This window comes from Martes martes (genome assembly GCF_963455335.1).
Source record: "Martes martes genome assembly, chromosome: 7".
NCBI lineage: Eukaryota > Metazoa > Chordata > Mammalia > Carnivora > Mustelidae > Martes > Martes martes.
The window spans coordinates 4,341,393-4,356,819 of record NC_137894.1 but is presented as its reverse complement, the minus strand read 5'-3'; the positions used below and the strand labels follow the sequence as shown (position 1 = coordinate 4,356,819).

Here is a 15,427-nt window from a genome sequence, read left to right as displayed (position 1 = left end):
AATTTCTAATACAATGTTTCCCAAAGGCTTTTTCACAAAACTCCAGCTCCATAGTGGGTTAACACATGTTACTAGGTAAAGGGATCCCACGGTCAAATACTTCTGTGAGGCTGGGGTAGACAAATTTGAACAAGTTTTTGTGCAGGACTTCTCAGAGCCTTTACTAACCTGGTATGTATTTGATAACCTCCAAGATGTGCAAGTACAGCAATTCTCAAGTACAGTGGGCCAGGGAATGCTTTTGTATAGAGACAGAAAACATGCATTTTAGAAGTGCTACTGTAGTGATTAGAGCTATCCTAAGGTGAAGTGGGGGGTGGCTTGGGAAGTGGTAAGCCCCCATGAGTGGAGGTGTGGAGGGAGAAACAGGTGAGGGTTTCCTACGCTGGGCTGGAAGTCGGAAGGAAAACTTATCAGGTGTGTCCACCCCACGCCTGACTCTCTCCAACTCTGGGGTCTGCGGATGCCCGCCCATCCACAAAGAGTGCTCTGCCTCCTAGATCAGCTGGCTGATGCAGGCCACCATGGGCACCACAGCCATGGAGACCCTGAGTGTGGCTGGAAACATCTTTATGAGCCAGGTGGGTACTGCAGCCCCCAGCCTCTTGGTCAGTGGCAGCAACCCCAGGGAGGGTGGGTGCCCTGGGTCCCCGGAGCTAGATTCAGTCAGTGGAAGATACTCTCAGACCTTCTCCCAGGGTCACCAAAGGCCACTGCCCTGGGGGTGCTCCGTCTGGGGAGGCACTCTTTGCCTGGGTCGCTCCAGGGAGGATGGCCTCTATCTGGCACCTTCTACCACTCTAGGCCGCAGAGGTCTTCATCAGCTCAGAGACTCACAAATCCTACAGGTGGCATCCACCTTCCTCCCTTCCAGCAGAAACAGGCTTGAGGGTGGGAACAGCTTGCCAGGACCCCGCAATGTAAGTCAGGACTTAGAACCCAGCTGCACCCTTGCCTGGGCAGCGTTCCTTACATGACATCATTTTGTCTTCTTTTCTCCCCTTTCTTTCTGAAATGCATTTTCCAAAGTAAGTGTGACTCTGAAAGCACCTGTCAGTCCCGAGCCCCTTTCAGAAGGCCCGGCCCTCCTGAGGGTGAGACCCCGGATCCCATTCCAGGGACCCAGCCCATTGGACCAACGTTGGAGTCACCAAAAGACATACTTGCTACAGAATGCCATGTTTGTGTCTTTTGGCTGTAGTACCAGTGTGTTGATTTCAAATGTTTTTTTAAACCCTGTAAGGACAGATGTGCTCCTCTCTCAGATCCCTTAAAATGTTTAAAATGAAGCAAAAGAGAAAGAAATACTGAAACACAAAAGCATTTATTTAAATGAAATGTGGCAAATGTGCTCCATGGTTTTTGCTGACAAAATACAAGTTTTCAGGTGAATGGGTTTTGGGCGATGTGAAGAGCTCCCCAAGTGAACTGACTGTTGACCAGTTGGCCACATTGACCTAGACCCCTGGGTCTTTGCCTCGATTCCCCCAAGGGAATGGGGAGCCTCTGAGGGTCAACGGCATCATCTTAGCCCCAGTGTTGGCAGCCTGTGCCGTCTTCTTTGGGCACACTCTGTCCTTGGGGGGAGGGGTCATATAAGCCCCGTGGTTTAACTACTTCAATGTCACCCAGGCCCCAGCTCCAGTTTGACCCACCCAGCTGCCCCTTGACCTTCCACTGAGATACCTAAAGGGCATCTCAGATTCACCACACTAAGTCCTAGTAGGCAGAACCCTGATTCCCTCCTCAACACAGCTGCATGCTTCCAAGCCTTTCCCTTCTCAGGAAAGGGTACCAGCATCGTCCACGAAGTTGTTCAGACAAAACTCAAGAAGTCTTCCTTCCTTCCTCGGCTTCCCAAGCTCCCAGAAGCCTCTGGCCCATCGGCAAATCCTGCCAGCTCGCCCCCCAGACCCTGTCCCAGCCCTGCCCCACTGCCTCTCTCCTTCACCACTGTCTCCCCCACTGGACAAAGAATCCCTCCTACTCTCCCTGCTTCCATTCCTGCCGCTACCCTGTGTCCTTCACGCACGTGACAGAGCGACCCTTTTGAAACACGAGCCAGATCGTGCAGCCCTGGCTTGTTCCCCTGCCCCTCCTCCTCCAGCTCCCGCCCCCTCCCCCCAGCCTGCCCCAGGGCCCTGGCTGTTCACTCCACCTGCAACGCTGTGCTACCAAACCCAGCTGATGGCACCTGTGGTCTCAGCTCCGATGTCACCTCCTTGGGATGGCCTTTGCTTGTTATTCAATTCTAAATACCCTGCGGCCACTAGGCATTCGCCCGCACGTATCTCCGTAGCTTTTAGCACCGTCTGTGAGACACTGTTTATCGCCTAGTTTCCTTGTTGGTTGTCCATTTCTTCCCATAACCCACCCTCCTTCGCTATTCCCAGGATAAAAGCTCCGTGCGGTCAGGGCTCTATCTTGTTTAATCCCCATCCCTATTCTATAGAACAGTCTGGAACATAGGAGGTGCTCAGTAAGTGTTTATTAAGTGACTACATGAATGACTCCGGGCTTCCCCAGATGCCCTGCAGTAAACACCACCGCACGCCCATCTCCTTTCTTTCCGGCAAGCCCTGTGGCTTCATTAAAAGCTCAGGCCTGGAGTTCCATCTGCTTCTGGCCCCTTGCGTGAACAGAGGTAATTCTCTGAATCTCTCTGATTCTGTGTGTGCTCTCTTGGGAAAGGGGGATGACCACTTCTTTCTCAGAAGGTCATGACTGACACATCTAAGGTGCTTGTGGGATGCCAGGACCTAGTGGGCACTTGACCCAAGGGAGCAAACCAGGCCAAGAGGAAGGGCTGGGGGTCCCTCCACAGAGCAAGGCCAATGCAGAGGTCCAGGGAGGCCCAGCCAAGCACAGACTATGGCCCCAACCCCGTCTCTGCCGCTGGGGTCCCCAGGACCCACTGTGATGTGCCCACTCCCGGGGGGCAGAGGGAGGAGACACCCTGGGGGCCACACTGGCCTGGCCAGCTCTGGCTGGCTGACATCTCTCCTGTTTGCAGACCGAGGCTCCTCTGCTGATCCGGCCCTACCTGGCCGACATGACCCTCTCTGAGATCCACGCGGTCATGACCGGAGGCTACGCCACCATTGCCGGCAGCCTGCTGGGCGCCTACATCTCCTTTGGGGTATGTCGAGCTCTCCCTTTGCTTGCTGAAAACCTCAAGAACCTGAAACCTTCCTGGGTGGGAGCCCCACACAGCCCGTGGCCGGAGCAACCTAGAGTCTTCTCTCATGGGCTGTGTCCAGAACCCGGGCTGACGCAATGCCCCTGAATGAAAGTGGGCCAGGTGGGCTGGACGCTTCTGACTTTTCACGTGGCCACTGCGGGCAAGAGGTCCCAGTGTTCCACCTACTGAGCACACTCACGTACCAGGCAAAGTGCTAGGTATCTCGGCATCCCCATTTTACAGATGAGGAAGTTGAGGCCCAGAGACTAGGTGAGATGCCCGAGCCGGGATTCGAGCCCACATCTGTCTGACTCTAAGACTCCTATACACGTTCCCTCCCCTGGGCTGTCCCTGGAGATCTGTCCTACTCGCCCTGCCCTCATCTTCCCCACACCCTTGCTGGGCACAAGTCCCTCATCTGCCCCTAAATTATTGCTTGTGCAGCTTTTGAGAGCAATGCATTTCTAGGTCAAATTCCAATGGTGTGACTAGAGCCCTCACCCCAGTCCCCATCCTGCGTGGCAAGCAGGCATGAATCTTCCCACACGTCCCTTACAAAGTGCCTGGTAATAGCCTCCTGCATTTGTCCAACACTCTGTACTTCTTTGTGCTTTCACATGCAAATCTTTAAAGACCTTAATGTTTTTCTTAACTATCAAAGAAATTCTTGCTTCTTGCAGAAGCTAGGAAAGTAAAAAAAAAAAAAAGAACTTCAAACCCACTTCTCAAGGGAACTGCTTTTACTAGATTAGAAGATTCGAGCAGCAGTTTGACTGGGAGCTTGTTAGAAATGCAAATTCTTGGGCCCTAGCCCAGACCTGCTGAATCAGAAACACTGGGAATGGGGCTGCGATCCCGTATTATTACAAGCCTTCCAGATGACTCTAGCGCTCAGTTTGAGAACCACTGACTTAAAATTCATCATTCCAGATCAGTCTGTGTCGTCATTTAAGTATCTATACCTGAATACGCATATACTTGCTTTTTTTTGGGGGGGGGCTAAAAATGAGGTAATTCTACCCATGCTTTTCTGCAGTTTGATATTTTCTTGCAAAATCTGAGCATGACATGAAATCCAGAAGTATAAGGGAAAAGGCTGGCAGAGCCACTAATAAAAATGAAAGATGTCTGTATGGTGAAAGTCACAATTTTTAAAAAGTTTAAATGATTGATGAGGTGAAAATAGTTCATAAATCATGAAAAGATCTTCCAGCTCACTGATGGTCAAAGAAATTAAAACAATAGTAACCTCTGTTTCTTCTGGAAGATGTGCAGCATTTTATATGCCTCTATTAAAAAAAAATACTTTATTTGCCAGAGAAAGAGGGAGCACAGGCAGGGGGAGCAGCAGGCAGAGGGAGAAGCAGACTCCCCACAGGGAGCCTGACTTGGGGCTCGATTCCAGGATGCTGAGATCTGGACCTGAGCTGAAGGCAGACCCTTAACAGACTGAGCCACCCAGGAATTCTTTATGTGCTTCTAACTGGCAAGACTATGGGACACTTTTTTTTTTTTTTAAGAATTTATTTATTTGACAGAGATCACAAGTAGGCAGAGAGGCAGGCAGAGAGAGAGAGAGGAGGAAGCAGGCTCCCCACTGAGCAGAGAGCCCAGTGCGGGACTCGATCCTAGGACCCTGAGATCATGACTTGAGCCGAAGGCAGTGGCTTAACCCACTGAGCCACCCAGGTGCCCCTATGGGATACTCTTAACAGGAGTGTAATTTGCCGCCACCTTTGGGAGAACATCTGTCAGTTTAAATACTCCTTCCCAGGTGCCTGGGTGGCTCAGTCAGTTAAGCACCTGCCTTGGGCTCAGGTCATGATCACGGGGTCCTGGGATTGGGGTCCCTGCTTGTTGGGGAGTCTGCTTCTCCCTCTCCCTTTGCTCCTCTCCCTCTGCCCCTCCTCCCTGTTCCTGCTCTCTCTCGTGCTCTCTCTCTTTCAAATAAATAAATAAAATATTTTTAAAGATACTCTTTCCCTTTCATCTGGTTAGGACTATTCTTATACAGAAATATTATCGTAAGCGTTTGAAAAATGCCAAATGCCAACATTATTTGTAATTAAAAAAGAAAGAAAGAAAGAAAGAAAGAAAGAGCTACAGCCTAAGTGTCGTCCCTGTCATGCTCTGGGGCTCAGCCCCTAGAGTGAGGTGGGCCTCCTGGTGCACATGCGGGTGTGTGTGTGTGTGTGTGTGTGTGTGTAGGGGGGAATGCTAGAATGACCCACCCTGTCCCCTCCTCTGGTCCCAAATTACCCCTGTCTTTTTCATCTCTGTTCTTCGGAGTGGACAGGGTAATGGGCCAACCTGCCCTTAGGGCACAGGGGCCACAGAAGCCACAGAGGCAACACACACACACACACCAGCAGAGCAGAGGCTGTGTGACTTTCCCAAAAGTCCCCCTGTGCTCTGGGGTTCGGTCTTCTGGGCTTGGCCCCCTCCTGACGAGAATCTTAGAGATCATCTGGTTCCCACTTGTATCACCGAGGCCCAGGAGAGCCCCCCCACCCTGAACTGATTTGGGAAGGAATTGGATGTTTCAAAAATGGAAACCCACAACTTTGTTTCTGAAACTTTTGTCATGGCAGCGTGTTGGGGGGGGGGGGTCAGTAAAAGACGGGCATTCTCCCACCGTGGGAGCCTTGCTGCCCTGACTGGTCCACTTCCCTTTAGCTCAACAGAATGTGCAGAGGCCGCCAGATCTCCTGCACAGGCCCTGGTACGAGGCCCCAGCCCCCCTAGCTGGCCCAGGTGGAAAGCAACCCCCAGACCTTCCTTCCCTCCTACCCTCCCTGCTCTGGAAGGGCCTCTAGTATGTTATAAGAGAAGCTCTCTTCTGCCCCCACCTGGCTCTTGGCTGCCACTGCAGCAGCCCCAGGGCGCCCCTCCCCCGCCCCCCCCCCACCTCCCACAGCAGGGGGCCTTACAACCCCCCACCCCGCCCCTTCCCTTTCTCTCCCTCCCCCAAGGCAGATCCTCACTGTTTCTTTGACTCTGCCCTCAGCCCCTGAATTCCAGAAGGATCCCTCTCGCACACTCCTCCTTTCTCTCCCTTGCTGTCCAAAACACTGACCACTAGCCACACGTGGCTACTGAGCTGCGAAATGTGGCTGGTCTGAGATGAGGTGTGCTGCGAGACTTCGTGCAGGAAAAATGGATATATTTTAAGGATAAGTTTTATATTGATTGCGTGAAGGGAAAGATAATGTTTTAGATATGTTGGGTTTAGTAAAATGCATTACCGAAAATAATTTCACCTGTTTCTCTTTACTTTTTTAATTGGCTACTAGAGAATTTAAAATCACAGACGTGGTTCTCATTATATTTGTATTGGACGACACTGGTCTAGACCTCCTCCCCTGCTCTGAGGTCCCAGGGCTCCCTTGACTGAATTCTTTCATTGTGATCTTCTCATATATCTCCCTTTTCTTTTCTTGTTTTTTTTTTTTTAAGAGTTTTTATTTATTTATTTGTCAGAGAGAGAGAGAGAGAGCTCAAGCAGCGTGAGGGGCAGAGGGAGAAGCCATATGGGACTCAATCCCAGGCCCCTGGGATCATGACCTGAGCAGAAAGCAGACGCTTCACTCACTGAGCCACCCAGGCGCCCCAGTAAAGTTATTTTTAGTGGAGGGCTCATACCCTCTCTCCCTCTCCACATGGGACACCTTTGGGTAGAGAGGGGAAAGCTTTGAGCAGAAGTAGGCCCTGAGATTCTGGAACAGGTGTGCCTGACGGGGTGCCTGCCAGGAGGACTGGGAGTGTCACAGCCTGAGATGTCACTGACAGTTGGGGAGTCCGCGTGTGGACTGACCCAGTGCCCCAGGGAGGCCAGCCGGGGCAGAACTCAGCCCTTTCCAAGCTGAAATGACCAGCCGGAGCCCTTGAGGCTCTGGCAAGGCCTGGCCCACTCAGTGTCTAGGAATGTGACACCGGTAGGATGTGTACCCTGCTCAGGCTGGCAAAGCAGAGGTGACCTCCAAAGTGCAGTAGGGGGAGGGTCCTGGCTGCTGGAGGGGAAAGCCCTAGATTCTGGTTTGGCACAGTCCCCATGGGATCTGGGCAGCCCCGTGGAGGCTAGTGATGTTCCAAAGCCCAGCCTGGAACGTGGAGAGAAGACCGCTGCCCGGAGGCTGGTCTCTTCCTGCAAAGAGCGGGGCCTGCACACCCAGGGCCTAGGACAGGTGTGCAGGAGGTGGGCATTGGTGCTGATACTTGTGTTAAGGGGTTTCTACTCCCCACTGAAAATAAATGAAGGGGGGTTAAAAGAACAGGAAGGAAGAGCACCTGGGTGGTTCAGTCGGTTAAATGTCCCACTCTTGATGTCGGCTCAGGTCATGACCTCACACGGAGCCTCCCCGTGGCGGCTTGACAATGCTTAGCTGTTCCCTTGAGTTAGATGTTTGGGTTGGTTCTGATTTTTCCACTTGGTAAATAATAGTGTTGGAAAAACATCCCATCCATCTCCGGGGCGGGAAACAGGGAAGCAGGGGCTGGGGGGATCAGTCAGTTCAGCATCTGCCTCTGGGTCAGCTCATGATCTTGGGGTCCTGGGACTGAGCCCCACAGCAGGCTCCCTGCACAGCAGGAAGTCTGTTTCTCCATCTCCCTCTGCCCCTCCCACCCAGCTCATGCTCTCTCTCTCCAGTAAATAAAACCTTAAAACACACATACACTCACAGGAAAGGGAAGGGTTTGAGACCAGAGTGAGGATAATAGCTCAGGAAGGACAAATCCCTGAGGCTCAGGCTGCTGGGCCATCGTGCTGGGCAGGAATTCCATAGCGTGTCTCGTGTGGACAGACCCAGGGCCAAAGAGGGGCCGCTTTGGTGGCTCTCTGACCACAGCAGTGGGTGTGACAGACTGCCTCGAAATGGTAAGCTCCCTTCCCAGTAAGTATTCAAGACAAGAATCCTATAGAGGAAGGACATTCCTCTATCATGAGGTCAAATTAGGTCACAGTTTGGATCCATCCCAACTCCTGTCCTGTGAGCTTTGTCTGAAACCCTCACAAAACCTTCAGGTGATGGTGGGCCAGCCTTCAGATGAGTGCCCCAAGGGGGACAGCCCAGAAGGGAAGGAAGAACTCTGAACTTGGAACCAAAGACATGAAGGTTCTAATTCCTGCTCTGTCTTCCTTCTGGGTAGGTCACAGTTAGTGTTTGGGGGGCCCCTCAGTTTCCTTGTCCGGACAATGGGCTAACACTACTTGCTTGGCTCAGTGATGGAAGTCCTGCAGGGAACTAGCACGTTCCAAGCATATGGCCAGAAAAGGTGCCACTACTGTCACCACGGTTGACAGCAGTTCTTCCAGGATGACCCAGTGAGGCAGAGCATCCGTGCACCCTGCTGCCCTCGGTTGCACTCCTGTCTCCCTCTGTCTCCCGGTAAGCCTCACTCCCAACCCTGCAGATCGATGCGGCCTCCCTGATTGCTGCCTCCGTGATGGCTGCCCCTTGTGCCTTGGCCCTCTCCAAGCTGGTCTACCCGGAGGTGGAGGAGTCCAAGTTTAAGAGCACGGAAGGGGTGAAACTGACTGCAGGGTGAGCACTGCAGGAGGGTAGTCTGGAGGGGCTGCGGGGGGAGGCATGCCACGGTGTGGGGGGGAGAGGGAGGGAGGAGGAAGGTTCTGGGGGAGAGAGAGGAGGTTCTGGGAGGGGGGGAGGAGGGAAGGGAGGGGCAGCAGCGTCTGGTTCTCTCAGCCCAGCCCCAGGCCCTCTCCTTGTTCACTGCCCGGCTTGTGGCTTCGCTCACCAAACACCTGGACTCTGGTCCTGCGTCTTAACTTCCTGGCTGCGACCAGAGGGAAAGGACCAGCAGGTCCCACGGGAGAGCAGCCTGGTGGTGTGTGTGCTGGGGGGCATCCTGGAAAGCCCCCCCCAACCTGTTCCCCTTGCCTTGGGCTCCCCCACCACGGTGGCCACATACGGACTCGGCACCGTCCCTGATTTTCCCTCACCTGCTAACACCTCTCATCACAGCCCAGCAACCACTGCGTAACACGGACTTAGTTAAAATTATTGAGAAGGCCCTTTTGACCAGTGCGCTTGGGGACACGGCGGGCAGGTCTAGAGCAGCGCTGCCCCGTGGAACTGGGGTGTGGGCCCCAACTGGAATGCTAAATTTTCTGATAGTTGTATTTTTAAAAAGGCAAAAGAAACAAGTGATTTTAATAACATATTCTTCAATCCAGTGTGTCTAAAATACTGTCATTTGGACATGTAATCCATATAAAACATTATTAATGAGCTATTTCATGGTTTGTTTGGGGTTTTTTTCTGTCCTGAATCTCTGAAATCTGGTCTGTGTTTAGGCTTACGACACACCTCTGTGCTGACCAGCCTCCTTTCAAGTTCTCCGAAGCCCTAAGTGGCTGCTGGCAGTCCGGGCCTTAACCTAGTGCTCAGACCAGCCCCTTCCTCCCCCCGGGGTCTCAGAAACAAAACAAGGTCTCTCAGCTCCGAAATACTTTGTCCAAGGTTCCTCTCGGCACCTACAGGATGAGGAGCCCCACTGTGTGTGGGGACAGGCCCATGATGGTGGTTCTTGGTCCCCGAAACAGAGATGCCCAGAACCTCTTGGAAGCCGCGAGCAGCGGGGCTGCCATCTCCGTGAAGCTGGTCGGGAACATCGGAGCCAACCTGATCGCCTTCCTGGCGTTGCTGGCCTTCGTCAACGCGGCCCTCTCCTGGCTGGGAGCCATGGTGGGTGCCCAGGAGCTCAGCTTTCAGGTACCACTGGGCTGCCTGCTTGGCCTGCGAGGGGCAGCCCGGGGCGGAGAGGGGGGCGGCCCTGGGGGGGACACCTGGCAGAGGCCCAGCCAGCCCTGGTCCCAGAAGCTGCCCTTGCCTTGTGTCTCAGCTCATCTGCTCCTACGCCTTGAGGCCCGTGGCCTTCTTGATGGGGGTGGCCTGGGAGGACTGCCCGGTGGTGGCGGAGCTCCTGGGGACCAAGCTGTTCCTGAACGAGTTCGTGGCCTACCAGGAGCTGGCCCAGTACAAGCAGCGCCGCCTCGCCGGAGCAGAGGAGTGGGTCGGCGCCAAGAAGCAGTGGATCTCCGTGAGTGTCCGGGCCCCTCCCTGTGGCGGGGGTGTGATGCTGCTGCCGGGCCTGGGCAATGGCTGCCCTGGCTCCTGGATGGGCAGGGGACACCTGGAGGTGGTGCCCAGCCTCCCAGTCCTAGTGCCCTGAGCGACAAGATGGTCTTGGGCTTCGCTGCCTCCTTCCTGAAGCCTCTTAGGAGGCTTCCGCCCTGTGTCGGAGCCGGCCTTTCCCACCCCTGCTGTTAGGACAGAAACATCATTTCTGACAGATGCATTCTGACGTATTTAACCAACTCCTTGCCGTTGGGCCCCCTTGGGTTAACTGCCTCGTTTAGTGACTCTACGCGGTGCTGAAAGGAAGAGCTCTGTGCACAGAACTTCTCCCTCCTCTCAGCTCATTTCCTTCAGAGCTTTCCCAGATGTGGGACAACTGGACTGAATCACGTGGCATGAACCGTCTTGTGGTCGCTCCCAGTAACTTTCCCAAAGGGTGGCACCAACGGGAACCGCCCCCAGCTGGGCTGTGAGCTCGGACTTTACCACACACCAAACAGCACCGAGCAGCCTCCTTTAAAAAAAGTTGTGCTTACTCTAACAGGCAAATAATAGCTCATTGCTTTAATTTGCATCTCTTGGGGTACAAGCACTTCGAAGGGGAAATATTTTTTCTTGTCTTTTAAATTATGATTTAAATAGTAAGGGAATGTAGCCTTCAGTTTAGTGAGATCAAAAGCACAGATCTCCCCTTCCTCCTTGTCCTTAACCCCTGTCTCAGTCTCTCTAGAGACAGTGGTTGGGCTGCTCCTTTAAAATCTTTTTTTAGGAGCTTTGTTCCTTTAGCAAGTACTAGTTGAGACCCCTAGGGACCAGGCACTCTGCTAGGCACCAGAAATTTAAAAAGGGGAAGTAGACAGATGTGGTCCCTATCGTCATGGAACGTACATCTGGTGAAAAGCCCAAGGAAGCGAAGCAAGGAAAAGTAAACCACAGTTTGAATGAAGTTCTACGGAGGAGACAAGAAGAGGAAACAGAAGGGTCTTCCTTGGCTGGGCTGGTCAGGAAAGCCCCCCCGCCAAGGTATAGCATTTAGGCCCAGACTTGGAGGGAGGTGAAGGGGCCAGGTGAAGCTGGGAAGAGCATTCTGGACAAAGAAAAGACATGTGCAAAGGCCCCGGGGTTGGAAAGCACTTGTTTGGAGGACCGAAAGGAGAGAAACACAGTTAGAGCAGGTGGTAATTGTAGCAGAGGCAGGCCGAGGAGCAGCAGAAAGTTCCTGAAGATTTGACATTTTACATTTTAAGATTCCACGAGCTGCTGTAGAGAGGGGTGATGGTAGGTGAGCAAGCAGGATGCAGGAGCCTTAATATTTTTCCATCCATTTGTGTAAACTCTTTATGTTACAAAGACATTAACCTTTTTCTATTTTATTTTATATGTATATATTTCCTAGTTTTCTACCCCCCCCCCCATTATTTTTGCATTTGGGGATTTTTCTTTTAACAGATTTTTACACCAAATCTTTCCCTTTGTGATTTCTTCTATCATTTCTAAACTTAGAAAGTTATCTCCATTCCAAAAATCTGGTAGGTGTTACAGTCCTGAGACAATATAGTGAAATACCTAAAATCATGAGTTTTGCAGCCAGACAGAACTGAATTCCAATTCTGACACAGCCACCTTCTGGCTGTGTGAACTGCCTTAGTTACTTAACCTCTCCGAGTCTCAGTTTGCTCCTCTCCAAAATGAAAGTAATAATGCTACCTTGTAAGGATCATTAGCATTTCCCTATATTTTCTATTATTTGCTGTTTAAGATATCAGTATTTATCTGCGTCAGTGCTCTAGAATTGATTTTTTATATGGTGTGAGGTATGATCTAAGCCTTTTTTTTTTTTTTGTATTCCAAATTGTTCATTTGGCTCTTAACACCTCTTTCTGGGAAATTAGATAACTGTTTCATTGGGAAGGGAAGGAGAATTACTTTGCTTAAATTCTGGTACTCCCCCCACACTGTGTGACCCCTACAACAGCCCTTTAGACAGGTGCTGTCATTCCCACGCTGCAGATGGAGACACCCAATCGTAAAGAGGCTACTGACTTACTCCGTCTGGTCATAGGTGGGGACACGCGTGGAGCCCCGCCGGCTGGGCTCTCAGGGCCTCCTTCCTCTCTCAGCCTGACAGCACCTGCAGGAGGACAAACTCCCGTCTGCAGGATTAGGAAAGCCAATTCACCAAGTGCCCCCGGGGCCCACGGCTTAGTAGGGCCAAAGCCAGAGGGCATGACTACCCTGAATCAGATCAGGAAGGGCTGGCAATTAAGATAAGGGGACTGAGGCGATGGGAAGGGGGCTATTTCTCGGGCAGTACGGCCTGAACGGACCTAGAGGCCCGTTTGCAAGGCCTGGGGTGGGGGGTCGGCAAGCACCGTGGGCTGCAAAGATCAAAGACACACAGGGGTGGATGCAAGTAGGGCAGGGAGTCAGGGTGGGAGTCAGGGTGGTGTGGGGGTGCCGGGCCCCATGCGAGGGCCAAGGCCGTCCTCACTGCTCTTCTGTTTTCTCAGGTCAGAGCAGAAATCCTCACGACCTTTGCCCTCTGTGGATTTGCCAACTTCAGTTCCATTGGGATCATGCTGGGAGGCCTGAGTGAGTCCTGGGGGCCTCCCCAGCACCCTGGGCAGTCGGGGCCTGGCTCTGAGACAGCCTTCTGGGGGATCGGTAGGCCTCAGTCCTCCTGGATGTCCAGGGTGAGGCCTGAGCAAGATGGTTGTGGAGGCTCCTCCCAGTCCTAGGAGACCTCTGTGGCCCTGGGACACCCCAGGAATTAGCACCTGGCTCAGGAGTCTGGGGAGGGAGGGAAGGTGCGGGGCTGGCCTGTCCCCTGAGGTTTGGCCTGCCGGTTCCCATGCCCACGGTGGACGGGCAGCCCTGGTGAGACTTAGGGAGGAGAGCCCTGCACGGTTCTGAGCAGCTCCGCTCCTCACTGACTCCCTGCCCGGTGGTGTAACCGTCCCATTTTACAGAGAAGGAAACTGGTCATGGAGAAGGGAAGTGATGGCCCCAGTCACTCAGCTAGTAGTGGCTGAGCCTGTATTGAATCCCAGGTCTGCCTGACCGGAAACTCATCTTCTTTTCCTACACCTGCCTCTGATGGTGGCTGGTGTGGGGCGCTACCTGGGGGCCCAAGTCAGGCCAAGGAGGACTCCCGAACTCTGTAGGTGGTCAGGGAGGACAACATCTATCCCCCCGGCTGCCCAGAAGGGGAAAGGGAATCAGCAGGGCCGTCCAGAGGTGCAGACTGTGGGCCGAGGGCCAAGGGCTTCCTGGCCCTCAACACCCATTTCCTCGCAGCCTCCATGGCCCCCCAGCGGAAGAGCGACTTCTCCCAGATAGTGCTCCGGGCGCTCTGCACGGGGACCTGTGTATCCCTGGTGAATGCCTGCGTGGCAGGTGAGTGCTGGTCTGTCCAGGGTGGGACACCGGGGCTCCAGCTATCTGTAAGTTCCCGGCAGGAGTGGGGGTGGGGGACAGACCCTGCCCACCAGCTGTCTTCCCTGCCCAGGGATCCTCTATGTGCCCCGGGGGGCGGCGGCCAACTGCACGACCCTCCTGAACACAACCATCGGCGGCAGCAGCTTCGAGGTGTACCAGTGCTGCCGTGAGGCCTTCCACAGGTGAGGCACGAGCCGGGGGTTCTGGGGCCCTGACAGTGACAGGGTGCAGAAGGCCCGAGTGCCTCAGGGGTGCCTCTGGCTCCGGGGCGAGGAGTAGGAATGCTCAGGCCATGGCTGATGTGGGGCTTGAAGAGCGGACTTGGGGAGGAAGGGTGGACCAGAGGCATGGAGCAACTTTCCCAGGGTTGCACAGTCCTCTGTGGCCAGCAGAGCCAGGCCTGGAGCCAAACCACAGCCTTTGCTTCTTTGCAGCCCCAGCCCAGCGGTCAGCCAAGAGGCCCTGGACGTCTGCTGCCGATTCTACAATGACACGATCTGTGTGTAGCGGGCACAGCCTGTCTTTGGCCTCCCGGGGGTTGCTCTTCCCCATGACGCGGCTGTCCTCACCTTTCTCTCTCCAGGCCCCTCCTGGGGGAGGCCACGGGGCTGAGACTCCCCTCGGTCACACGGTTGGGAAGGAAGGATGGGGTGAGCGGGCCGGGACTGGGTGGTGTGGACGTAGTGATGGCTGCCCCCAGTCTTAGCCCCCTTCCTGCTCCCTCCCAAAATGTGAGTTCTCAGGGTCACCTCTGCCTCCTCTTCTCTCGCCTCCACATCCAAACAGCACCCTGGTCTTCTCCGTCTCCCCACTGTGCGTCTCTCACATGCACCCTTCCCTCCAGGTCTGGGGTCCCTCACCCTGGGCTTTGCAGCCACCTCCCTCCCTCCTCCTCTCACGCTGGAATCTTGCCGTGGCTTGCCCGGGCCAGACGGGTTCTCCTGGGAACCCCTTCCTTTCTTTTCAAAGGCTCCCCTGCTGCCTTTGCCCAAAGCATTCCCAAACTGGTGTCCGTGGAACACTGCCCCATGAGGTATTCAGAAGGTTCCATGACCCACCAGGCTTGGAAAACATCGGGCTAAATAAAGCTAGATGGGTTTTTCTTTAGGGTTTGTCTTTGTTTTACGATGGACTCACCAATCTTGATCAAGATATGATAGGAAACGTTTTCCAAATTTTTTTTAACCATAAGAACCTTTTGGACAGACACATCTCTTAGTCAGGGATCCCACAGAACACAACTAAATAGTGGTTAATGTTTGACCTGCTTCACGTAATCATGACCCTCACAACTGTTTACACGGTACTGTGTGCCACGTACTGTTCTGGGTGCTTCGTACATTCTCAGTCAACCTTAACCACAGCCTTAGGAAGTCAGGTACTATTATTATCCCTGGCTGAGGAATCAGAGGCCCAGAGAAGTTAAGTAACTTGCCCAAAGCAACACAGCTAAGAAGAGGAAGAGGCAAGGTTTGAACACAGGCCTTCCGGCTTTCATGAGTGGTGTTTAATCTCTGGGCTAGGCTGCCGGCATCAAAGGAACTGGGCTGTGAGACTTGCCCCTGACCTCCTCCCCTCGCCCTTCCTCCTCAGCCCATGCCTGCCACTCCAGGCGGCCAGGCTTCGCACGTGTTTTATCTGCCTCTGAGCCTTCGTTCCTGGCATCCCTGTCATCCAGCAGGCCCTGTCCCTGTCCCTATTGCCTGTTCTG

The 15,427-nt window shown here is 53.6% G+C and overlaps 1 protein-coding gene across 1 annotated transcript in view; it reads left to right on the top strand.

The window, feature by feature from the left end:
* SLC28A1 (solute carrier family 28 member 1) overlaps positions 1-14,822 on the top strand; it is a gene marked incomplete at its 5' end in the record, with an annotated part of 45,575 nt that extends 30,753 nt beyond the window's left edge. Inside the window, 9 exons of the mRNA XM_080807659.1 lie at positions 501-581; positions 3,014-3,139; positions 8,594-8,724; positions 9,744-9,912; positions 10,043-10,240; positions 12,789-12,870; positions 13,576-13,674; positions 13,787-13,898; positions 14,151-14,822. Coding sequence (XP_080663785.1) covers positions 501-581; positions 3,014-3,139; positions 8,594-8,724; positions 9,744-9,912; positions 10,043-10,240; positions 12,789-12,870; positions 13,576-13,674; positions 13,787-13,898; positions 14,151-14,223 — 1,071 coding nt within the window. The 3' untranslated portion in view covers positions 14,224-14,822. The remainder of the gene's footprint in view (positions 1-500; positions 582-3,013; positions 3,140-8,593; positions 8,725-9,743; positions 9,913-10,042; positions 10,241-12,788; positions 12,871-13,575; positions 13,675-13,786; positions 13,899-14,150) is intronic.
* Positions 14,823-15,427: the final 605 nt, after the last annotated feature.